This window comes from Aulonocara stuartgranti (assembly GCF_965226115.1).
Source record: "Aulonocara stuartgranti genome assembly, chromosome: 22".
Lineage (NCBI taxonomy): Eukaryota > Metazoa > Chordata > Actinopteri > Cichliformes > Cichlidae > Aulonocara > Aulonocara stuartgranti.
Genome location: NC_138957.1, coordinates 27,561,462 through 27,588,427, shown reverse-complemented (window position 1 = coordinate 27,588,427; position 26,966 = coordinate 27,561,462). Strand labels below are relative to the sequence as shown.

At 41.5% G+C, this 26,966-nt stretch overlaps 1 protein-coding gene across 1 annotated transcript; it reads right to left on the bottom strand.

Annotated features, from left to right (window-relative positions):
* Window positions 1-1,039: 1,039 nt before the first annotated feature.
* LOC309699612 (four and a half LIM domains protein 3-like) lies at window positions 1,040-26,196 on the bottom strand. The gene is made up of 6 exons (XM_082522720.1): window positions 25,985-26,196; window positions 11,740-11,923; window positions 7,553-7,727; window positions 6,524-6,693; window positions 4,355-4,541; window positions 1,040-1,620 (listed from the first exon to the last, which is right to left on the bottom strand). Exons 2-6 carry the CDS (start codon window positions 11,893-11,895, stop codon window positions 1,469-1,471), a joined length of 840 nt encoding a protein of 279 aa, XP_082378846.1. The 5' UTR covers window positions 11,896-11,923; window positions 25,985-26,196; the 3' UTR covers window positions 1,040-1,468.
* Window positions 26,197-26,966: the final 770 nt, after the last annotated feature.

Genomic DNA, 26,966 nt, shown 5'->3' with positions numbered 1-26,966 from the left:
GTGTTTGCTTCCCCTGCCATGAACACCAGCTTGGCATAGCATTCATATAAACACAATCAAAGCAGATGAGCTCAGAACTGTAAATATTTATCCAAATTATGTAAGTAATAGTGAGGGAAAGTCTTCCTGGGATGACCCTCGTGAACCTTTCTTTGGGAAATGGGTGGAGTTTTCAAAAAGAAAATTATTCTGTGATTGTTTTGTGCTTTTTTAAGAAACGGGTTGCCATGACATTTTAGGATGACGTAATGGTTTTCATTAAGTATGAAGACAAATCTTTCTTTTCCTTGTAACATGGAAACTAATAGAAAAATACTGCTTTGTTTGTGCAGATGTGAATAATAACTGAACTCAGGTGTTCTTCTTTTAGCCGCTCCCACAGCAAGTCATCAATCTCACCCCACCCTGGCATCTTCCTCTGTCACCACCAACCCTCTGCTTGTCCTCTGTCACTACATCCATGTACCTTCTCTGTGGTCTTCATCTTTTCCTCCTGCCCATGCAGATCCATATTCAGCATCCTTTATCCAATATGTCCATTTTTACTCCTCTGCAGATATCCAAACTTGGCCTGACCCATCTCTCTGATACACTCTTTTCTCATCCTGACTATTCTGCTGACGTCCAATGAAAATGTCATCATCTTCAGCTCTGCCACTGCCACCTCCTGTCTAAAACAGCAGCACTGAGACCCTTTAGAGGAGGTGGTGTCAGTGTGGTTCAAAATAAACTCCAGAACGGTTCATTTACAGTCTGACCCACCGACCAGCTGCATGTCAGAGCTAAATGCCTTCCCATAGATAGGTATGCTTTGTGTATTCTGCACGTCTGTGGTACTCTACTGCATTCCCAGAATATAAACTGTAACAACGGACCCTAAAATGAATAAAATTGCCTGGAAAAGTACAAATATTACTACAATTTCCCCTGTTATCCACTAGCCAGTTCAGATCAGAATAAAACAGCTGCAGGAATGAGGATGCCCTTCATTTTCTACAGTCTGAAGCTATCTGTGTATTCATGCAGATGACTCGACCAATTACAATCCACTGTTTATTTAATGACATCTTATTGCATGTACAGCAGTAAAACTTTTTTATAAGCTGAAAAGAAAAGGTGTTAACATAGTGAGAGACTGACTGCTTAAAAAAGAATCAGTAAAAAAGTAGGAACAATTTTGCCAAGCACGGGACATTAATTTAGATGTTTACATAGATCTTTTGCATATTTTCAATTCTTTAATGTGCAAAACAGAAATATTTAGAAAAAAACAGTAAGTAATACACGAGACTTTCTGCATCTAAACATACACATCCGTGTGCTAAGAGCTGGTTTCAGTTGTAAAAACTGAGCTTTGGTCCAGCTTTAGGCTGAGTGATGGTTGAAACTGCATGTGCAAAGCTGAGGGTTAGAAGTTTTCTTCTGCTGGAGGCTGCAGACTTTGATATTTCGCCGTGGCCTTGCAGGGTCAGTCTTCGTTGTTGCAGTCTGTGCACAGAATCAGATCTCGGTCTGGGAAAAAGCCAGAGCCCACCAGCGACACGGAGCAACGCGAGCACTTGAAGCACGGCTGGTGCCACTGCCGCTCCTGAAAAGAAACGTACTTCCCATCTCCAAACCCTGCAAATACAAACACGCAGCACATGAGCAACCAATGAAAGGATTTTTTTTCTTTCATTCGGGGTGGAAAGCAGGCTTTCATAACAGCCTCGTAAAACTGCGGAAATAACGTTCGTGAATTCGTGATAACATCAGCAGCTGGCAGCTACAAGGAAAGCACTGCCAGCTCTGTGTGCCCTCAAGTATTGCAGCTCATAGCTGCGGTCAAGAGCATTTAATTGAAATCCTCATTTATCTCTGGCATCTTAGTTAATGATGGAAAAAGATAAAGTTCATAATGAGTCTTCTTGTACTTTGTTTCCACCATGTGTAGATCTTTTGTTTTGTTTTTTTTAGCTTTGTGGTTGTCTCTAAAATTATTTTTAAATGTGTGTTTTGAGAAAATGAAGACGCTTCAGTCAGTAGCTTGTTTTTGGATTGCTTGTGTACTTTATCCATAACCAAGGTTAAATTAAGAGGCAAGCTCCCGAGCTGGAAAAATTAAGCCGAGGCCAAAAAAACATGCAGTTCCCCTAGTGGCCACTTGGGGCTGACTCCTAAAGTGAGTCAGTCCTCACAGACTCCCCTGTGCCAAGAGACCAGTCAGTGACCTCCCTTAGCAACCACAACAACCTAGCGACTTTTCATCTTCAACTTTTAGTTTGAAGGTGGAAAGTCTCCATTTCCATTTTAGTTTGAAAGTATCTGCAGACAAGTCAGCATCTACCATGCAAGCTACTGGTGATGGCAGTTTTTCCATCACTCTCTTTTCATTGATTTAACCTAGCAACCAACCACTCACAAAAAGGTTGGGAAATATATATTTTCCCTAACAACCCAAGGTTGCTAGGGGGTCACAAACGAGCCTTTAGGTCAATGTGAGGCCTTTTGAATACAGCTTCATTTACTAATGTAAGGCTTCAAAATACCACATCTCAAACCAGTGGGTGACGTCACAACAGCTTTGCTACATCTCTTAAATACAGTCAATGAGTTGACTCATACTGCAGAGAACTAGCACCTAAATCTGCAGCTTTTTAATTAGATTTACCAAGCTTTATGATAAGTTTCAGTTAATATTTTGCTTTCTGGCCATAATTTTATAGACAACTCAAAGACTCATTAAATTTTGTGTCATAATTTTTTGCATTTTGATCTCAACCAATGTGCTCGGACAGCACAGGAATTCTGGAAAATTTTGGCATCATTGGTGGAGATGGTGTTTGAAGAAATAGGCATTTATGTGTTTAGTATATACAGACTCCTGCACACATGGAGCAAAGCATGAGCTGGCCTAGCTAGAAAACATAATGCTGCAATTAACTGAGAAATATTTCCCTTATGAATTAGTAGTGGCCAACAGCAGAGCTAAAGGAAATGACTGTTTACATTAATCATGAGAAAACAAAATAAATCAGATGTGTGTGTGTTTGCTAACTGTCTGGACACTTTTCTTTATTTCTTCTTTATATACAGTTCCAGTGGTGGAAGCCCATATTATAGATGGTCAAAGTTTCAAATAATGGGATCATCTGGCAACCTCTTGTTGCTAGAGGAAAAATGAATGTGCCATGTACTCGCTGAGTGTGATGCAAGCTTTTCACCTTCACATTAACTGGTGTGATTTACAAGTGAAACCAATTCATGTCAGAAGGTGCAGCTTTTACTAAGAAAATGATTGCTCCATATTTCCAGTGACCAAAGAAATCCCAAAGAAATTTTTGTTGCAGCATTCTCTTTATGTCCACTTTCACCTGCTAGCAACTTCCAGCAACTACTTGCCAATCACTGTTTTCCATGGTCACCTGTGGCTGAGAGCGGGCTGCTCTTTAGGCCTGAGTGATTATGGCTCAGTTTATGTGAATGTAATCCCTGTGAGCCAAACGTTCAGGCTTCAGACTGCTCTAAGCGCCAAGTTTTGCACAGTTTATCTACTCTTGGCTCTGTATGATGTCACAGAGAGAGGATGCTACTAATGTGGTGATTTTAGGCACACGGGTTACACACTGGATGAAAGGGAGAGGAGTTAAAAAGCTTTTGCTAGACAGAGGCCAAAAGGCCTCAGCACAGAATAAACGAGGACTACTTTAGAAGATCAATCATGCAAAGCTACTCCAGTAGAGTCCAAGAATAAACACATGGAGCTCAAAATGAGCATCATAAGAATGCTATGTGATCAAATCTTGGTGGAACTGGCCAAGAAAATCAGTTTCTGAAGATTAAAGTAAATAAAATCATGTTTTTACTGGTGTTTATAGTACAATTTTATCATTTATATCCATCACAAGTGTTTACAGCATTTAGTTTACTCCGCAATGGCAGCATTCCCGTTCCAGTGGAGCATCCAGCCTTAGATCAGCATCTCTGCTGAAGGTTCACTCTCCAATCCACAGCTATATCCAATGTGTTTAAATCATTTCTAATGGAAACTGGACTTTTTTTCTGCTGCTGTCTGACATTAAAAGCATTCACTGTGAATTAATTTGTTTGAATAACAGGGAGAATCCACACAGAGGACACAGAGAGGCTCAGAATTTAAGCCCTGAGTCACCAGACCTGCTGAAACCTGTTTGCTAAAGATAACTGTTTAGGCCTTTATTGACAGAAGATCATGAAGACACACGAAAAACAGATAAAGGAGAGGCGCACGGTATCTCCGACCTGAAAGAAATGAAACCAGGAGCACTGCATGCACATCGTTTCGCAAGTCCCCAACTCGTTGTGTAAGCTCTGGGGGAATGCACTTATTACTAACCTGTGATGGCCGTGTTGCAGCCGGCGCACTTTTTAGCATACAGGTTACTGAAACACTTGATGCAGTACGGACTCTCCCCCTGCGAGGTGAAGGGTTGGCCAGCTAGCGGCGTTTTGCAGCCCGTGCACAAAAAGCACTCTTTATGCCACACCTCGTCCTTGTAGGTCACCCCTCCTTTAGTCAGAGCCTGAGAGACACAAACTGGGTCAGTAAGACATGTAACACATTAAAATCCTGCTTCTAAAGCTCCTGATCCTGCCACACATTTGGCACATAGCTCAGGACTTTTTCTGTGGGCTTTGTTTTTAATTGGGTTTATGCTTCTTTTAAGATTACATACAGGTGGAATTTCAACAATACATCTCAGTTTTTCCACATTCAGCCCATTTAATGTTATTACAAAGAAATGCTTCTACAGTAAATGAAAGAAACCCATCAGCGTGCATCACTGGGTGCTGTTGTATTATGGCACGTCAGAGGTAATGTCTTTGTCGGTAAATGGGCTGTAAAATTTAGCGTAATTAAGACCTCTGATTGGGAACAAATGAGTCTGGACCACCACTTAAGAACAGATCAAGATGTTATTCCTTCTTAACTTCCAACTGTGTGACGCAAAATACAATAAAAAGTCCAAAATTTTGGCTTCCTTCTTTTTATACTCTGCAAAATCGTCCAGTGGCCGGGTTTGGACTCTTTGCCAGACCGATTGTGGCCCTCAGGCCACACAGTTGTGAGAAACTGTATGGCCTGGAGAAACATTTAGAGAAAATCCAAAATAAATCAAACTTGTGTACCGATTCTTGTTTTTTAAAGTCATTAAAGCTGTACAATCATTCCATCCTGGAAAAAGATCAGTTCAAAGAAATAATTCAAAAGCCCAAAATTACCATGATATTCATGCCCACGATGGGTGGATGTAAACCACTGACTTCACTGTAACAAGCTAGATTTAGATTAGCTGTATTGTGTACACATATGTGCATTTATCTGTTCAATTCAATCTAAGCGAACTTGTTTAACAAACTTGTTCACACTACATACATTTTTCAGGATAAGCAATCACTTCTTTGCGCTTTCATGGTCGCGTCGTGTGTTGCTGACAACGTATTTTTGAGTTATGACTTTCTAGTTTTGTCTATTTGAATATTTTCTTATGTTCCTTTGTTTGCATGCATGCATTCTGTCTATAAGCACAATAGCAGAAAAAGCTTTGAATGAATTCTCATAAAACTTTGTAGAGGTGTAGAGTGGGATCCTGTTAACAATCCATTAAAATCTGACAGACATTCACTGAGGTCTTCAAGGTCAACTTAATGATTTATTGGTCAACAAAAAAAGCATTGCATAGAAACTGTGATTCTTACGAGTGTGCTGTATAAAGTGAAAATATAGAAAGGACTGCATAAAGATTTAAACTATCATATATTTGACCTCTGATCTCTATTGATAGATCTGCTGTACAGCGCTACATACAGCCTTTTAAACTATGCGTCTTACTTTCCCTTTTTCTTAGTTCCTGGTTATAGTTTTTGTTTTCTTCGTGTATTTTTTCCTTTTCAGTCTCATTCTCTGTTTTAGAGTTTAGTTTCATCCTAATTTGTCAGTACCCCTGTATTAGGTTCATTTCTGTCTGTGTTTCCGTTGTCACGTTTCACTTCCTGCTTTATTTTGATGGTCGTTTGTTTGTTTCCTTGTGTTACTTTTACCCGTCTTCATCTCGTTTCTGCAAACACCTACGCCTGTGTTAGTTTGTCCCAGCTGACTCCACTTCCCACATTACCGTGTGTGATTAAGTAGCTTAAGGCTGCCTGTGTTTACTTGTTGTGTTGTACTGTGTGCTTCCTGCTGTCTCGTATTCTCCTGTTTTGCATTTTGGACTCTATGTGCTTTCCCTTATGTTGTTTATTTTGTATGATCCACCTTCTTTGGGTTCATTCCAGATAACCTTTTGACATCAGGTGCTCTGTAAACACGTTGTGTAGTGGTTGTGTAGCGTTGATTACTCAGGAAGCTGGATCATCTAGATTTTTTGTGGTAGATTATACATTTTAGGAGTTTAAATTGTCAGGAAGAGAGAAAAAAATGTAATTTTGGACTCTGTAGTGATATATTTTGGTGTATTCTGGTATTTTCCAAAGGAAAGTTTTAACGATAAGATTATTTTTGCACCTTTTTGCAGTGGCTGCACTGAGGAGCAAACCTGCCCTCGTAGCAGGGCACGCAGTAGTAGTTGTTTTTGTCTGGGATGAAGGCCTCTGTACCGATGGGCTTCTCACAGCCGTGACACGCGAAACAGTCCTCGTGCCACGTGGAGCCGTCGTACTCCAGCATCCTCGATCCTGTAAGAGAGAAAAAAAAAAAATCAACGCCGAAAGCAAAAAACTTTTGATCGTTTGTTGTTGTTTTTCCATGTGTAACTCTTGGCTCCTCTTTGATCTCTGCTGTAAATACAAACTGGAATGAAATCTGATAACATTCATACGAAGTCTGTGAAAACCAAAAGTGGTGATTCGGTGTGATGGCTGAACCTCTTTTGGCACTGGTAAATTGCTGCAGCTCCAGTGCATCAAAACAGCGTGATAAGCAGTAACGTAGCCGCTGCGTACATGTCCCCGGCCTTCTAGCACAGTTTTACCCATTTTGTAAGCGCCCTTTAGTTCAGAATCACTCACCACTGAGGTTTAGAGAAGCTGGCAGCCAGTCATGCTTATGCTTATGAAACTGGACATCAGATCCTTTAATCACTGAGCTTGTTTTACAACTTTTGGGACCTGAAAGGCAGCCCAAAAGCATGACGGTGTTTTGAACATGAACTTGGCTGCACATGTAAGAAATGGGGTAAGAGGGCAGGCACACCAGTCTGATCAGAAACTAAAGAAGAGAACTGGTGTAACATCCACAACCCACAAGCCCGTGTAATTTTCAGTCATCTGACACCGATACTTTGCGTGTTTTCTTCACAGCGGCAGGAACTCTGCTGGGAGGATTTCAGCAGAGCGAGGAAACAATCACGCTGTCACATCTAAGCTGTCACCCTCCCTGATAACTACTGCAAAGAGAGGGTGTGAACTTTCCGGTATCGGCTCTGAAAGGCAGTGAACGTTCGAGTTTGAGCGATTTGTTGCAGAGGAGGCGGCTTATGAACATGGTTCAGTGGAAAGGAAAAAAAGTGATACAGCCTGTCTACATTGTCTCTACCTGGCATGACTGTCTTGTCGCAGGCCACACACTTGGAGGAAAATTCATTGCGGTAACAGTCGCTGCACACCAGAGCGTCATCCTGGCTGGTGAAGGGCTCGTCTGCCAGAGAGCGGTCGCAGCGGAAGCAGCGAAAGCAATGCTCGTGGTAATGTCTGTTCTCATAGAAGAGCTCCTGAGGGAAGACGAGAGATGTGAAGCTTCAGATTAAAGCGTGTCATTGGTTAAAGAAGCTCGGGGTATCGAAAATGCAGTTTTGTTCTCTTCTGTTCTGCTCTTGTGGCACACACACATCTGCTGGTTATCTGCTTAAAAAGGCACACAATAAGAAGCTAAAATGAAACCTGATGAAGATGATGAACTGGGTTTAAACCTGCTCTTCGCCTCACCCTATGGTAGCTGGGATAGGCTGAGTTGGATAAACAGAGGTGGATGGATGAACATTTCTACTTAAAACATGATGGTGAAAAGTTCAAATAAGTGGATACCAAAAAAAGAGTTTCAGTGATCATTTCTTATGCATGATATGGCCCTTAGCTTTCTGCAGAAAGCTTCACTTGCTTGTTGAACTGCACACAATAAACAGTATGAATTCTTCCAAAGGGAAAATTGTTGATTTTATTGTGGCAAGAAATGCATCTGGGCATGAAATGAGCTTCCACTTTTATTTCCTGGCACATGGATGTCCCAAAAGCTCAAATTAGGTGCTGTGAGAAGCATGTCTGCAGTGTTTTTACCTTTATTGGATTACAGGGACCTGCTCTTTGTGAATGAACATGGCCAGTACCTATAGAGGCTGGATATTGTTTACCATGTTGCTTTATCTTTTATTACTGGCTGTAAAAACCATGAACATCCCTGTTCTCTCTTTCCTATTGGTTGGTTTTTGCATTTAAATCTCTGCTTGGGTTGTTTCCTGCTTATTTGTGTGCCTGTAAGTGTAAAAACCACATCCAGTACTACCTACGGTCTTGCAATATGTTGTAAATGTTTGTCTGCAGAGTCAGAACAGAATTAGGAAAAAAGACTTTTAAATATTCCGCTTTTTCTCCCAGGAATATTCTACAGAAGGAGCTGGAACTGTGAGAACTGGCCTCGACGAGGGAGTTTGAGCCCATTTTCAAGGAGTGAGAAAACACTTCTCTTCATTAATGTGACTGCTTTTGATCTTGCTCTTGTTACTGCACACAATACTGCATATGATACTGGAAATGTGTTATATTGTGTTATATTTACTGTCCAGCCCTGTTGGTCAGGTCTGTCTTGAAAGAAAAAAAGAGATTTTTCAACTTGAGATTCTTAACAACACTTTTGTCTGGATATCTACAGTGAGGTACGTGTGGACAGGGGTGGATGATTCTTAAAAATGTTACTTGATCTCGATCACAACTTTACGTCATGGGCCAGATGCATCCCACTTTGATCCTGAATTGGAAAGACCAACAAAACTCCCCTTTTATCAGAGTACAGAAGTGTTATTTATACATTTAATCCTTGATATTTGTCAATACAGTGGAACCCCGACTTACGAAATTAATTCGTTCCGAAATTAATTTGTAAGTCAAAATTTTCGTAAGTCGAAGCACCTTTTTCCATCGCCTTTTGAGTGAGGCAATGCTGGCTGAAGACAAAGTTCTTGGTGGAGGAGGAGGTGGCGGAGGTTGAAGAAAGCATACGTATGCATGCACACATATGTATGTGTATATGTACATAACATTATGGAATTTAATTTTTTTTAATTTTCTATTTTATCTATTTCGTTACGCGGGCATTTTGCCGTACCATGGGCAGAAATATTGTCGTTAAGTGCCTTCGTAACTTGAATTTTTCGTTAAATGGGGTCTTCGTAAGCCAGGGTTCCACTGTATAAGGAAAAGAAGTTCAATTTTAACAGTACATCTCAGTGTTTCTACACCATAACAAAATGCTGTGGTAGTTATCAAAAGAAATCTGTCACTCTGACTCTTAAATTGTAAGAAATAAATGTGTAAAGCTCTAAAACTTATGAAAATACTGTTAAAAGTCTCAAATTTGCTCTTTTCTTCACGTTTTCCACAGCTGTGAAGTGAGGCCCGATTGGAGCCTTTGCCGAGCCGATTCTGGTCCCCAGGCCTTACGTTTGACACCTCTGCATTATGTTATCGTTGCATGCATATTTGATTAAATGCTGAGGAGTAATTATTCTTTTAAACTGTGGATGGACAGATGAAAGATGCCTCACTATAGCCAAGAGAGCTCAAAACATACTTTTATGGAGGTATGAGTCATTTTGTCTTGGTTACAACTATCTGTGCTAAACTATTTACTGTTTAATGCAAGTGACACAGTGTATTTCTGCACTCTTTTATAGATGTAAGTGTGCAGCAGCAGCTAAGTTGAAAATAATTGTACTTCTTGAGCCTGTCTGGACATACAGTAGTCCCGCTTCACTGTTTGATTCAAAAGCAGGGAACTAAAACAATGTAGGCTACAAGTTTAGACTTGATTTGTTTTTGTTTCTTATAAAAAGACAAGAGATCATGTGCCCACAGCGCCCCGCTGTCTCCAAACAGAAGAGTTAACAGAGGCGTTCCCCCTTTCTTCATCATTATTTTCTTAAAAATCAGAATAACTCACTTTGTATTTTCTCTCCGTAACAGCTGCTTGTGTTCCAGTTCACATGCAGTTCACGCGAGCTCTGTGATAAATGGCTCCATTGAACGGTGGGTGAAAAACGTATTTTTGAGGCATGGGGTTTCACAGCAGGGAACGGGATGAGCGATGCGTGCTGTTACGTGTTGTGCAGCCAAAGCAAGCAGGACTGTAATTTACTGCGCTCCCTCACAGGGAGTCCATAACTCACAGGACACTGGTGGCCTGGTGGCGTCTGTGGGTGTTTCCTTCAGGACAGTGTTTTTAATTTTCACTCAGCTAAAGCTTTTGGACAACTTAAAGGGGATTACTGACAATTTGGTGCTCTGTAACTAGAGTTATGTTTTCCAGGCACAGCAGCTGGAAAAATTATTGTAAAGGACTCCGACTTGCACAATTTTTATTGGACGAAGAAACATTTGCTTAAGTAAAAGCGGCAACGCTACAGTGTAAAAACTACTTTTACTGGATAGTATGACAGTTTTTTCACATATATAAATTGTTTTATTTACGTACATATTCAGGTTTTATGTGCATCTTAATTATGACAGAGCAGATTGAAAATAGTAGATCAAATGCTTGATTTATTAGAGCGACATTACATCGTTATAGTTTACCATCTAGACTCCATCACTTCCCACAAACCTGATGCACAGTAAACTGAGGAGTTATGACTCCTCCACCACCCAAACGTCTGCCTGCCGGCTCCAGGGAGATGTTTGCTTATCATTTCCCACAAGTATGTTACACTGTAAATTGGGGAGTGATGAGTGATGGAGCCTAGGGGTGGATGGTGGGGGTGGTGAGGGGGTTGAAACAGCAGGGAGTGATGGAGGGATAGACCAAACTGGGAGCATACAGAGCAGGTTGAGTTGCTTTTCTTAACTTTTGATGTGAATCTCTTGTTCACATCCCCAAGGTGCTCTATTGGATTGAGATCTGGTGAACTCTGGTAAATTCATTTTCATGTTCATGGAATCAGTTTCAGGTGATTTGAACTTCAGGAAGCAACCATCAGATGGAATGGGCATTGGCCTTTAAATGATGTCACAGCCTACCTGAAGTAGTGTAACGGGGAAAAAATATTCCTAACAAAAGAAAATATACCTAACAAAAGCTCAGCAAGAAACATAGTTGTTACTGGATGTAACTTCGGTTCTATGAGTATGTGCATAGACCCTGAAACTCTGCAATTTCAGCAGACTTATAAATTCTTTCCAATCCACACCGTGTGACATAGATCCAATAAAGTTTGGACAAAGATGCACAGCTATAACTCCTGTTTCTTTTTTCTTCAGATAGTCTTCCTCCAGGACTCCAAGAAACTGTGATGGGAGTTTAACAGACTAAATAACCAATCCATTTAGTTAGCTGCAGCTCTGCCTTTTAAAATACTCTCATATTTTCCATTTAAAAGCCTAATGCTCCATCTAAGTAAAGTCAGGCAGTATAAAAGTCCTTCTAAATTATGTCTGATGGTAACTTGCAGTTAAAATAACAGTACAAGGTTGAGCAGATATACTTAAATCTTTCAACAGTGTATAATGCGAGCTCACCTTTGCATTGTGTCCAATTATTTCTTTGCATTCCTGGCAGGTGTTGGCGTACAGGCGGTCGTAGCAGGGGATGCAGTGGGGATTGTCCTCCGCCAGGATGTACTTGCGTCCATACAAGGACTCGTTGCAGTTTTTACAGTCGAACCGATCACTCATGATGATGCCTCTTCCTTAAGCCGACCTCCTGCAAAAAAACGAAACAAAAAACAGATGATTCACAGACGCAGTTTAGGATTCAATATTAGCAAGAATGCAGCACAGGAAGGAGGAGGAGAAGTGAGATTAGGAAGCCACAGAGAGAAAGCAGGAAGAAGGTTTTCATTTTTTTATATACAGTGAGGAAATAAAGGCCAACAGGAGAGAGCTAATCTACTGAAAAATGTTAGACTGCAGTCTGAGGTTAAACATTACTCAGGAACCTCTCCGTGCTTCAGCTGCTATAAGCACAGAATGGGCTGAATAAGCACACAGTTAATGTTGATATACTGTAACTCACTGCCGTAATGATATACAAGCTTCTCCCGTTTCATCATTACTCACAGAGAGTAAAAGCTCACTCCCAACTCGCTCCTGCATGAAACCCCCTGTGGCGTTTTTGGCGTTGACAAAAGAGGGACTAAACAATATTAATTGTTGGGAGGCGAACTGACACGACATTCTCAGTTTCAAAGGCTCTCAAGCCCTTTTTTTTTTAATCTGCGTTTGAACTGTGTGTCAAGGGCCACACAGCTCATTTGTCCGGTCTGTTTCTTCTGTCAACAGCTTCCTCATGAACACTGTTTTTCTGCAGACTCGGACACGCAACATCTATCGCAAGAAACTAGGAAAATACACACAAGGCAGAAAAGAATGAGTGACAAGACACTGGCAAACTGCAAAGCTCTATGTTTGGCTCTTTAGTGAACCATGAAAACTGTGGGGTTTGCAGCACTCCTGCAATAAATCTGATCTTTTTACAAGCTTTAATCATCATTGGAAAATGTGACACGTCTCATGTTAAAAATATACCTGGCACTTCTATAAATCAGCAAGAACTTTAGTATATTTAATAAAGTCGTGCAAAACTTTGCATTCAGCGTGAATATTCCTCAGTTGCAAGCCTTTGAAGAGGTTGAAATTTTACCGTTTTTAGTTTGTGTTACATTTGAGCCCTCCTAACTTCATAAGCACAGGAGCCGCATGAAGCTTTCAAAGTTTCCAAAGTTAAATTTGAGGGTCTGTAACATGATAAATGCTCACAGTATGAAGGTAAGGTCCTACCTGGCTTTATCTAATAGACCAAAATTGTTGTAATTTTGAAAAAACTGGCTTATTCGGAGGGCTCAGTTCAGGATTTTTGTTCAGATTAGATGGATTTTGTGTGGAATGAGCCTCTAACTTCAACTCCAACTTTAAAGCTGTGCTCAGCCGGCTTTTCTGAGCTCTGCATCAGTCCCTAAATGATGAACTTACATTCACCGTTTGCTGAATCTACAAATGACTAGAGTGGCAGGTCGTAGTGCAGAGGAAGAACAGGTGGAAATAAGGCCGGGCACACAGACATCCCGCTGTCATTACTGAGCACACAGACAGGCATTAGGAGGGCATGTGACCCTTATTTTCTGCAGCAGCAAAAGGAAATGAGTGAGGAAATGAAGTGCGGGAGGCTTAAATATCCTCTTGAAAACATTTAAGACAGGACAGACGTGGGCTTGAAAAGATATATGCGGTGTGAATGAGGATCACAGATAAGAAAAGGTCTCCAGTTTGGGGATATGGTCGTGTTCAGGATCACTGCACGTAAAAAAAAAAACACTTAAAGAGGCCTAACCTATTTTGGGCGAAGAGTGGCTTTGACATGTTTCTGTAAAGTCGGAAAGGTTCAACACAGTGCAGCTGAGAGACTTTCAAATCTCCCCGAGGGATCAAGGAATGAGCCAAGCCCCCCTCTTCCTCTCTTCATCACCGACTCGGACGTAACGATGAGAAGACCCAGAGCTCACGCGAACTAAAGAAGGCCGCTCGCAAGTGTTTTTAGTGTTCGGCTGGCATGAACTAAGTGTTGTTCTGAAGCTTTTTGCTTCACGCTCTGTAACCTCCAAGTATTTGCATCTGGTCTGTTAAGGAGTGATGGTGGAAGTGCAGTTTACATTCCTCGTGTCCAGCGCTATCAAACATTTTGTTTCAAATAACCAGCGATGCAGTAATTTCAGATAAACATGAAAAGAATAAACACTGTCTGCTCTCGGTCATGGTCGGCAAAGATGCCAGAAGCAGAAACTCCCGCTCCTCCAGGACATTTTCTCCAGGAGGGGAACGTGGAGGACCCCCTCCCTCCTCGCAGATAACAGCGCCGCTTCCTCTTAAAGGCCACCAAGCCGGGTCAACAAAACATGGAGGAAAAGCAAACTGATAAAAAAAAAAACCATTACATCCCAACGTCTGGCTTCTGTCACATTTCTGTCTGGATGGAGAAATCAGCTCAACTTCCCTCCTAAATCGTCTAAAGAGGCTTTAGTTTCTATTCTCGTCCGTTCGTGTCTGCGCTGAATGCAGTGATAGAACAATAGCTTTCCTTCCGGACATAGTCTCCGCATTTTAGCGCTTCATGTTTCTCTTCCTGGACCACAACATCTGTGAACACATTTGTAGTCTCCAGCTGTTGTCTTTCATCAAATTCTCCTGTAGGCTTCCAGTCGGGAATTCTAATGGGACCGGTGTTCAAATGCATCACTGCTGAAACAAGATTTCATGGCTCCTGTAGGACAGTACAACTCTCAAGCTGTATTGTCATCTATACAATAGAAAACAGGGTGAGACAGGCTGTGAATGCACGTGGGACCAGCAGGATTAGTTCAGCTTAGTGGGAGCATGTGCAAATAAAGTTTAGAACATGCCTAAAGCTAACCTGTTAGGGCATATCTCCTTACTAAGAGAAATGTCAAACACCATCAAACGTGGATTAAACAAGCTATGAATACAGAATGAGACAAACATGTTTTGCCTTGCTTCCATTTCACAATATTTAAAGCCTCACTCACACAGGCTTAGAGACGTCCAGTAACTGCTAAGTGACTCAAATTCACATTTTCATGCATTACGTGGTCAGTGTGGAACTACTCATCTTTCCCTAGCAACTAGTGGTTGCCGGGGCATCACAACCGGTCTCTTTAGTGAATGTATTATCTTTCTGTTCCAGATCCACACACAAACATGAGAGTGGCACAGAATAATTTGGAGTGACTGGAGTGACCCACAGTGAAGCCTCAACCTGAATGTTTTCACCATCACCATCGCCGCCTTGGTATCATAAGGCCAGATGTGATGAGCCAGAGGCAGACCTGACTGGAAACTCACAGTCTTGTCAGTCACATGGGGTGCCACTCTAATGATGATAAGATATAAAATTAATTTTGCAATGTGTCCTGAAACTAGAAACTGAGCCTGTAAAGTCATTATGAAGGTGTTCACTGAGGTCACAGATCAAAGGGGCAGAGGGTGTAGACTTCTATAGAAATGCAAGATTTTTAGCAACTACAGGAGATGCTCATCATCATGGCTGCATACATATTTAGGGTGATAGTGGCTCAAAGAGTTGGCAGTTTGTCTTGTAATCGGAAAGTTGCCGGTTCGAGCCCTGGCTTGGACAGTCTCGGTCGTTGTGTCCTTGGGCAAGACACTTCACCTACCGCCTACTGGTGATGGCCAGAGGGGCCAATGGCGCGATATGGCAGCCTCGCTTCTGTCAGTCTGCCCCAGGGCAGCTGTGGCTACAACTGTAGCTGCCTCCACCAGTGTGTGAGAGTGAATGAATAGTGGAATTGTACAGCGCTATGAGGGCCCCGAAAAGCGCTATATAAATGCACTCCATTATATTTATGTGTCCAGAAAAGAAGCAAAAACCAGTGAAATAAAAACAGCAGATAATGGGAATAAGTTTTTACAAAATGCAAAAGATGGCTGGTACCATGATCCCAGCAAAAGCAAAGAAAAATGCAGAGGATTATAACTGCAAACCAAGACTGAATTCAGTGTTCGAGTGCATTTTGCATCAGGCATAAATGCAAAGCAACACCACCAAGTTTAATTTTCTTTAATTTCAGTCTCCAATAACGCTGCAGAGCTGAAGAGCTGAGTAGCGCCATTATCAGCAACATTACAGAGTCAGTGCTTTGAGATTTGGACTTCTTATCGTTTTAGTCCATTCACCCATCCATTTTTTCCCACTTACCCAATTCAAAGTGGGATGGAGCCCATCCCAGTGGTCATAAGGCAAGAGGCGGAGTACACCCTGGACAGGTCGCCACTCTAGAGATAGAGAAGCATTCACGCTCACATTCAGACCTGCAGCCAATTTAGAATTAACCTGCATGTCTTGGTTTCCATGGCAGGAAGCTGGAGTACCCGGAGAGAACCGATCTAAACACCACACAGAAAGGCTCCAGCCTGGACCTTCCTGCTATGAGGCACCAGAGCTGACCAACATACCAAGTGACCAAATCACTAGTCTAATGCAAATAAGTGTATATTAAGTACACCTTATATGTCATATATAAATAGAACGAGAAGCCAAGTAAAGAAAAGTAAACCCACAAAGTAAAACCTGGAGTTTTTTTTTTCTGTGTAACTTTTGATTTCTTAAGAGGCGGATTTTGATTTACACAGATAACATTTTCCATGCCTGAAGGAGAGCCCATGAACTGGAATGCCGCCTTCACAAGGCTTTTTAAAAAGGGATTCAACGTCATCAAACGGAAGCTGTGGGCGCGCAGACCTTTCCCTTCTTTTGTGAACTGCAGAGACTTGTCTCTTGCCTTTGCACAGATATACACATACTTTATCTTTCTTTCTTTTTTTTACCTCGTTTACTGAACACAAAATTGACACAAAATGACAAATTAACTATATAAAATGAAAGCAGGTAGATATCTCATAAGGAGTGATGTCAAACCATTTTGAATGAGGTGTGAGACAAGATTCCTCTGAACGCCTCCAGAAACGCCATGCTTATGTAGCAATAACCAATCAGACAAGAATGACTTTATCTGCATACCATCCAGACAGGCTGACACACTCAGCTGTCTGAAACACCAACTGACTTCGTAGTAATTACCTTGTTTAAGAGGTAATCAATTTACAGGTGTCCTCTGCAACCGCACCCGGGAATTCATGTCACGCTGTTCTCTTCATGACACATTAAACCAAACAGTCATCCATCCTGTCTGAGTACTCTAACTCACACTCAAGTAGCACATCTGCTTAAACCATTTAAACCCACAATTCACCTCGGTGATTGCACATGTTGAATTTTTCGCTGATACGCCGTCTGCCCTGGAGAGAGATTTACCGGGCTCGCGGCTCGCGGCACTTTGTAGAGGATCAGCCTCCTGTCTAAAGTCCCTTCATGGCTTGCTTCTGTCGTTTTACTCCTCAGCAATGTGACGGTTTCTTGCGACAGGAGCCAGGAAATCTGCTCGTCTGGTTGTTAGTGTTTACTTTCCCTGCGGAGGAATTTAGACTTATGTCTGGGGTTCTCAAACCAGATTATTCCATGATGAAAACCACTGTCACATGCAATAAAATCAAGCAAAGCATATATGAGGAACGTGTTAAATCTGTCACAGGCACAAAACTATTAAGTCATGCCATATAAAAGAGGCTCAGAGCCTTTTTTGGGTATTTTTCCCCTCAGCCACCTGAAACTCACCGGCACACCCTCCAGTGTGTCTAAAGAAGGATGTTTTTAATGTGTTTTATTTTAAATTACAGTCGCCGCTTTCTCCACATTTGAAAACAGAGCCTCTTTCAACAGTTCAAACTGGTAAGCAGCTAAGAAAACAGGCAATTTTTTTTTTAAATTAGTGGCTCCAGAGATGACGATGATGGTCGAGAAACTGTTCCAGACTAAAATGCGCATAAAATTTTTAACCTTTTAATAGCCAACAGTTTGCCAGCGTTTAGGTTCTGTTTTAGTCGCACACTAAACAAGCACAGTTTCAGAAACTGGAAGAATATTTCCCTTCAAATCAAGGCTCATACATAAACCTCTTTAGGCTGTGCCAAACAGACAAAAGGTCTTTAAAAAAAGCTAAAGAGTATGACCCGGGTGCCTTTTCCTCTAGCACCAAAATAATGTTGACCTTTGAGTTTGGTTTAACATTAGGGTGACAGTGTTTGTCTGCTGGACAATTCAACAAACTGGCCCTGCCATGGTCCCTGTTAAATTTGTGTATCTTTTCTTTCCTATCTGAGTTATAATGTTTAGTGCTAGGCTGTACTCACACTCGACTGCCTCACCCAGCTGCACTGCAACAACCCAAAAACACTTCCGCTCACCGCAGAATCTTAACATTGAAAAGTCGTTTTGCTGAATATAAAAGATTATGCTATGATGCTTTTATGCACGCTGTCACTTGATTGGATAAGTGGGGACAAACTTTTTAGAGGCAGCCAGAGTTGAGGAAGAGTTGGAGCGATCATGCTACGTCCTGCAGACTGTGCCCAAGTCCAGCTGAACAATGCTCGTGTCCAGTTATTGAAGCAGGCAATGGAGTGGTAAATGGTAAATGGGCTGGTATTCTTACATAGCGCTCAAAAGCTACAAGCCTCATTCACTCAGTCACACACACACATTAATGCGAGCCTTTTTTCTATCCCCAAGCATTTTGTCTGTCAGTCGCAGAAACACTCACATGGATGCACTGGGGGAACTTGGGGTTCAGTGTCTTGCCTAAGGGTACGTTGACATGCAGACTGTAGTAGCCAGGGAATACATCTACCAACCTTCCAATATGGATGATTCGTTGTACCTCCTGAGCCACAGCCATCCTAACGGAACAGATAATTTAACCATATTTAGATTTTAGAGGTTAAACACGCTCAGGTAGCCCAAGTGTGAGTACACTTGTACTCTTTATGACTCGGTGTTATTTACTTATTTTTCTTTTGGCTACTTCCTTTTAGTTTTCTCATGGGTCTTACTTCCTGCTTTTCTCTCTTTCCCGCCTTTGTGATCTCCTACCCCACATTCATCAGTTTCACAAGTGGTTTAACTGTGAACACTTGTGTCTCACCAGCAACTAACCATGTGAATATAGTGTATATAGTCCTGTCTCATAATCCTAAAGAAAGTTCACTAAATATATCAGGTTTGCCTTTTTTCCTCTTATAAACTTAACAATACAATAGCCTCTTTCTTCTGTATAGTAACACCCTTTAAAAATCCACAGACTATAAGAAAGTGTGTGACAAAGTTGGTTTTCAATTACCTCACCCCACTTCAGTGTTTATTCCCCCCCGAAATGGATTAGGGCGCTTTAACGGCCTGCAAAGCTCCAAACAGTCCTCATATTGTGCGACTGCTGCATTACACAACCTGGATTTGTCTGAGGTGAATGAGAATATTGACAGCACCCACAATAGAGCCCTGCAGCACGGAAACAAAGCGACACCCTTTTGGTTTCAACTATAGCCCGATAGAAAGTAAAATGAAAAAGAACAAGGCCGGTCTCTCAAGGCCGTCAGATGACTTTGCTTCCTTTCATCTCCAGTACAAAGACGCTCAATGTGGCGTGGCTTCCTGCAGATCACATGGCCAATTTCGGCTGCAGGCACACAAATCAACATGAACACACATTGTCGTTTGTGTTGGCTCTGATTAAAGAGCTCATCAGGATGAATTGCTCCTTGCTGCTGTAAACACTGATGTTATTTTGAGACACTGAGCTGGCAGATCGGTTACAGTATTTTGGTTACTTGCACATGGAAAAAAAAGAAGAAGATGAAGAAGAAGAAGAAGAAGAAGAAGAAGAAGAAGAAGAAGAAGAAGGGAAAAAAGCTGCAGTTTCAGTTGGGAAATCCTTGAAAGGTCAGATTCAATATCAGCGACTCAAGGGGATTATAAACAAACTGTGACTGTGTCTTTGGTAATCGGTTAAACTCCATTAAAACGACACGATCGGTATGGATGATAAATGTCTGTCTTTCTGCAGATCATACATTTAGTTCCAGCTAAACTCTGAAGAGCTACATTTCCTGTGAGGTAAACTTTGTCTGGTTCGTTTGATTCAAACCTGTGATTTAATTAGGCATCATTAGATATTAATGCCACCCAGCCTGCGTCATTAAATCCAAAAACACGAGGAAATAAAGTTCTTTTAAAGATGTGTGTAGCTTAGTTTTCAGTCTCCAGCTGGCTGTTTGTTTATCTGTGGAAACAATGTGGGCCGCAGCTGCTACTGTCGACTCAGCTGACAAACATTTCACAGTCAAACAATTGAAAGAGTCACTACTGCAAACGTGTTTCACCCTCGGACCTGAAGGACTCGCACACAAAGGAGCGGTCCTGTCCACGTACGCAGGACGGTGCAGGCTCTGGCTCTATATTTCCCACTCTGTCATAGCCCACTCAGTGTTATGCTGCCATTCACAGTCACATAAAATCACTTGTTCATAAAGATTACTTTACCTCTCTTTGCTTTAATTCTTCAGATTTTAGTGACTCTGTTTGGTCTGTGACGGCCACACGAGTGCTTCCAGGGATTGCACTCCTTAAGAGGTGTTTGATACACATACTTATATATATTACATATATTTGTATCAAACCTTTTGTAATTATTTAGCTAAATATTGCATGATTTTAACCAGTTTAACCTTTAAAGTGCTTTATTTTATGAGCACTGTTGATTAAATTTTACTCAAAAAATTAAATTAGCCACATTTTCCACTCCGTTCCTTTAAGTTCACGCAAGCAAACTTTAACCACTGACAAGACTCTGGAAATGTTGCTGAACAGTGGAAAAATGCAGTTTAAGTTCAATTCATCAGTTTGTTTTTAGCCTTCTGCTGGTGTCTCTGGAGATTTTACAGCTGGCCAGACTAAATCAAGGGTTCTCAAAGTTTTTGTGGCCAGGGATCCCTTATAAGGTCCCCCTCAAAAGCTTAACACCAATTAAGTGTTAGCATCATCGTCTCTGTCGATTGACTCAGAGCTTTACTGCTACACAGCAAGAAAGCTTTTTTCCACCCTGAGAAGGATTTGACAACAGAATGATGTGATGTGTCACAATCGTGTCAAGCTGTCCAAAATTACTCTTTCATTCCTGTCTAAATGGGTTAACTTTGACATTTTTGTTTTTACAGAAGCTAAAGAAATGGGAACATGTGTTGTTGTTGTTTTGCATCAGGCCGCTATTAACAAAGTGCCTAAAGATATCATTTAAAACTGCAGACACACTGGTTCATCTCTTGTGTTAGGTGCCTTTTTCTGTTTGAATAATTCATCTGTCAGGGATCAGCGGTCAGATACACGGCCTGGACTTAAAACAGCCAGCGTCTAAAGAAAAAGTGTTAAAGACTTCAGAAAGAAACATATTTCTCAACAACACTTTCAAAAATACAAGAAAGTAATTGGAAGAAAAATATAAAGAAATTAGGGATGGTGCAAGACTTTTGCACTATTTAATAAAATTAAACAATTTTTATGAGTTATTCCAAATTATTTTTATGACCCAGTGGCTACAGGCTCCAGATCACTGGGGATCCACATGGACTAAATGACTCTGCGATTAAATAACTGTACATTTATGGTGTGGGGAGCACAGTGGTGCAGTGATTAGCGCTGCTGCCTCACAGCAAGAAGGTCCTGAGTTCCACCACCTGGCTGGGCCCTTTCTGTGTGGAGTTTTCATATTCTCTCCAGGTACTCTGGCTTCTTCCCACAGTCCAAAGATATGCAGTTAGTGGGGTTAGGTTAACTGGTCATTCTAAATTGCCCATAGGTGTGAAACTGAGTGCAAATGGTTGTTTAGCCGTGTGACAGGCTGGCAGCTGTCCAGGGTCTAGGATAGGCTCCAGCCTCCCCATGACCCTGACAAGGATAAGCAGAAGAGAATGGATGGATGGATGTTTCAACAGCCCCATTCATCCACCACCAAATGCCCACAAACGGTTTCACCAATCCCAGTTACATCAACCCACCTGCGCACCACCTGCTAAAGGTGCAGCTTACATTCCTTTCCCATTGCCGCATCATTTTGTTGAGGACTTGCAGTCTCACCTGTATCAAAACCTGTTCCTGATGTAGTACCTGTGAACCTCTGATATTCAGTACACGGTTAAAACAATGAATGATGAGTTGGAAGAAAGCTGAGGAATCTTCATCCTGAGAGGAAATGAATGTTTGTACCAAATGTCTTGACAATTAATTGAACAGTTTGTGAGATATTTAACTAAAACTGACTGTACAGCAGTCAGGAGATCATCAAAGAGACATTATAATTCATCCCTCAGGAAACATCAGTGTCTGTACTGAAACTGCAAACCCCCGAGCTGAGCAGTACGGCCCAAAATCGACTTAAAACATTTAAATATTACACTGAAATAAAGATGAAAGGAAAGAAAGTAGAAAGAAGGATTCAAAACAAAGATTACAATCAAGTGGACCTGTGGAGTCTCTTAAAACTAGGTTTGTTTTGGCAACGCGGTTGTTTAACTTGGAAAAAGACTGAAAAAAAAATAAACAGTAAGCTTGATCTTAAATAGTCTACAGAAGACTATAATCCAACACAAATACACGAGTAAACACTTTCCCATCAGCTGTCAGCGAGCAGAGGACATCGAGTTCAAGTCCTGGGTGTTAATGTAACAACTGTTTTCTGACAGAGTGCCGAAGCTGCTGTCTCTGTTTCATATTTACTGTTTGATTTATTTGTCCCGATGGACTGGCAGCCGGTCCACGGTCTAGCTTTTCCTTGTGCCCTCTGACAGCTGGGATAAGCTCCAGCCACGCCTGCAACTCTGAGATGGATGAGCAGTTAAAAGAAAACGGATTGGATTTATTTGTTCAGGGCTCCATCTTTGTGTTGCGGAGTAAATAAGTAGAGACAGTTATAGTCAAAAGTATTTTTTCTGTCTCACAGCCTCAAAGCTAGCTGTTTGCAGCATTGATGCATAAGTGCATGTCATACGCATCACTTAACTAAATACAGCCAGGACAGTATAAACTCAGTATACTTTCACTGTTTCCACAGGAATTAAGAAGATAAGTAGCAGCCGGTCAGATCTACATCTCAGACTCTGCAGGCCTCAGTTAGCATGTTAAAGGTTAAAGTTACAGAACAATTAGAAAAAGACTGAACAAACAGTGAGGTCATCTGTCTGACAGCTGAAGCTTGGCTCATATTTGATCGTCCTACTGCACAATGATCCTAAGCAGGAACAAAACAGAAAGGCTGAAAATGAAAAGAATTAGGAAGTTACAAAGCTCCAGTCAAAGTCCTGAACCTGATTGAAATGCTGCCACCCTCCTTTCTTCTTTTCTCTCTCCTCTCACTGCCCAACAGGTCGCAGCAGACAGCAGCCCCTCTCTGAGCCTGGTTCTGGTTGAAGCCTCTTCCTGTTAAAAGCCAGTTCTTCCTTCTCACTGTCACCAGTTCCTTTCTCACAGGTTTTGTGGCTCCTTCTCTGATATTTTAGCCTCTTTTCCTCATGATATTAACTGCCATGAGGCAACTGTTGTAGTAAACTGTTAAATACCTGTGTGGTTAAGTGGCAGAAGAATTGCTTTGAATTATACAAAAGAGAAATCAAGCAACCACTGACTAAACCAGGGGTGTCAAACATAAGGTCTAGGGACCAGAATCCACCTGTCAAAGCCTCACCCATGGCCATACTGCATCAGAGTAATAGACAAACAATTAAATGACAGTAAAAATCTTTTTTTTATTTTCTACTATCTTCCATATAAATTATTTATTTTTTTAGTTTCAAAATGATTTTTTAAAAAAGGCCATTTTCTGTGAATTAACAGATACTTTTTGCTTTATTGTACACAACGGTTTCTTATAATTTAAGCCCAAAAGAGATGTGCTCACAGATTTCTTTCTTTAATACAGCAACATTGAGACGTAATGTTAAAACTGGACTTCTTTCTCTTCTTCAGCAACTTAACGAAAAAGTTAAAAACTCTTTTACATTGACAGTCAAGGGAGCTTCACTGGTCTGGTGAAAGTGGGCTGTATGAGTTTGACACCTCTGTGCTAAACAAATGGGACAACACTGAAAAGATGCCTGATTGTGTCAGGACTCCCCAGATATCTATTTACACCTACAGCCAAGGGGCCACTCTGTCAGTGATGGGGTTGTACACATCGTGGACAAACACTGGTTTCAGCAGTGAGTGAAGCCATAGAAATGGGAGTGAACCAAGGGAAAGTGTATCTTTCACCATCTTAGAACGATTGAGCTAATCCATCCTCCAGTTCTTGGCCATTGATCAGCAAATGTGAAACTGATCTCATCGCTCACGTTGTATGTGACGGTGCTGGTTTTGATCTAGTTATGTTTGGTGAAGCCTGCAGTTAGATGAGACTGAAAAAGTCACGTGGATGGGTGAGGAAATGTTCCTCCTGCTGAAAACGCTGCGTCCAGGTGAACCAAATATTTTCCAAATAATTCACGCTTTACTTGGGGTGGCTGGAGCTCAGGCGGTCATCCACTGATCGGAAGGTTGGTGGTTCAATTTCTGGCTTCCCCCCAGTCTGCATGTCAACTATCCTTGGCCATGTTGCTCTCTGATGCATCAATCGGAGTGTGAATGTGTATGAATGTTAGATACGCACTAACAGATTAGAAAAAGTGCTTGTGTGAATGAGTTAGTTATATAAAGTGCTTTGAGTTCTCAAATAGAGTAGAAAAGCGCTATATAAGAACCAGACCATTTACTTTTGGCTCTTCTTCACACACTTTCTTGTTTCTATGAATTTATGTATGAACATGTACTTAAATGTGTTTTTTTATGGAGAGATTTGTCCACTTCTTTAATGTATCTATGTGAAACACTTTAAATGTTTTTTATTATTATGACAGTGATAGCTGCCTCTTGGCTTAACCTTTTTTTTAGGAGAGCTATGCAAGAAGAATTTCCTGAAATTCCAACAAACTCATCACAAGCTGCACAACAGGACTAGGAAATGGAAAAGACAGGCATGTGTGTGAGACTGACTCACGATGACACTGACGGTCTGAACGTGTGGCAGACAGTCGTAAAAATCATCTCCTCTCTGACAGTTTTCCCTTTATTTTCTAAGTCTGGGGTTTATCTCCACTGAGCTGGAGCCAACCAACCTTCACCCAACACAAGAATTTCAGAGGAATGTGACTGTGGTCAAAACGTGGCAACACTGTGTGGTTCCACCATGAAGGGAAGGGGAAAGAAAAGAAAACAAAAAGGCATTTTTCTTCTTCTGCCCTCTGTTTTCTAAAAAAAGGACAAAGGTCAGGAATTCCATTCAGCAGGAAACAAAAACACTTTTCTTCAGGGTGAGAGCGCAATCGGAGATGATTGTTTCAATGAATGTATTAATTTGACCTAATGGATTGGAACATGGGGATGGTGTGCGGTGATGGAAACTATGAGTGCCGGAGGCAGGGGGGGCAGCTGTTTGCTCAGTCTCCAGAACAAAATCTGTAATCTGATGGAGACATGACATCACTCCAACAGAACAGGACCGAAGGGCCTCGTTAACACGAAACAGACTAGAGTGCAAAACATGTTTGTTTGTGTGGGATTTTATTGGCCAGATATTACTTTGTGTGCCTCCGGCATCTGAGCCAGTTCAGCTCTTGAGGGGGGAAGTGTTTCCTCAAGGGTCTCCTTGTTCTTTTTCTCATAAATCTGACTTCAAAAGCACTTATTCACAGTATCAGTTACTCATTTGGACCATGTTCAGGCTCCCAAACCCCCAAATAGCATCATTATTTCCTCACACTAAAAGAACTTCCTTTGGCTTCAAAGATTTGGTTTATATCGGTCCCACATAACTTTAGAGTCCACTTTCTAATAAGGCACATTTTAAAGATAACAGTGCAGCTTTAGAGTACATTGAATTATCACATTTTAATTCAACTAAGCAGTTATTCACTTTTAAACCTAATTACTAGAGTGAGTTATTACAACCTGGCAACCTGCAAGCTTCTCATTTAATTGATCAATTACTAACTATTAGTAAAGCCATGAGTGGGTCATGAAGAGAGTCTTCATAAAGAGTGGAACCTTTCATTTTAAAGTCTCAATCCACGCAGATATTTAACGATGACTAAAACATGTCAGTAACTAGTTTTGCAGCAGGCGAAGACAGGTGTTTGTGCCTCCGCGGATAAAACTAGACCTCACAAAAACATTCATTTTTCACACAGTAAAGCTACCTAAAGCTGCTCCTTTACCCCCCTCCTTATGCTGTGAAGCTGTCAGTAAATGTACACGTACCGCTCTCGGCGCACCAGCAGTTTTTGGAGATGCTCACAGGAGACTCTACAGCCTCTGCAGGACCTGCAGCCTCAGCCAGCCGCTCTGCTCTGCTCTGCTGAGATGACAGATAGTTAAATCCACCGTGGACTCCAGCGAGCTGAAAGCTGACGGCTTTCCACTGACAGAAGCATCTGCGCCGTCTCTGGTGCGTAAAACCAAAGCGATTCCTCCAAAACCCCGCCCCTTTCCCCCACCCACCTCTCTGTCCTTACACTCCCTCTTTATTTCACTTTGCGGGGAGCTGAAAGACGGTAGACTCCATGTGTTTTCTGGACGTAACTGAATATTTTAAATACATGGTAGACTTTAAGGGATCCTCGGGCTAGTGCAGGGGCGTTTCCGGGATTGTTTGGGATGGCAAAAAGCGGGGAAATAAATACTGTGGAGAAAACTGGGCACGATTTTCAGGCTCATGTGCAGCAGCCCCATGTGTCCTCAAACAGGTCTACTACATGAAAAGTGATACTGCACAAGAGTTTCAGGGTTATGTATATAAAAAAGTGACGAAACGCGTTTAGACTTACGTAAAAACTACAGTCCTGTTTAATAATAAAAAAACTTTAACTTTTAATTACAAGACCCAAAGTAAAAGTACCCCTTTGGATCATAATTATTCATTACTTAGTGTTTATTTGTCACTTCAGCGTAGTTGGGGGTGTTTTATTTCTTTATACACTGCTATCTAAAATCAATAAATCAATATAATACACTAAGGGGCAGTGCCACCCTGTGCCTGCCTTTGGACACTCCCTTGCCCTGCTGATCATATAAAATACTATCTAAATATAAATTTTCCAGCAGGAACGCTTTATTGTGACTTTTATTGGATTTAATACCACAGTAGAAGTCAGAGTTGGGGCTTAATCTCAACTCTGGAAGTGATTTTCTCTTACCGACAAGCTGAGCATCACCCCCACAGCTGTCCTCTCTCTGCACACTT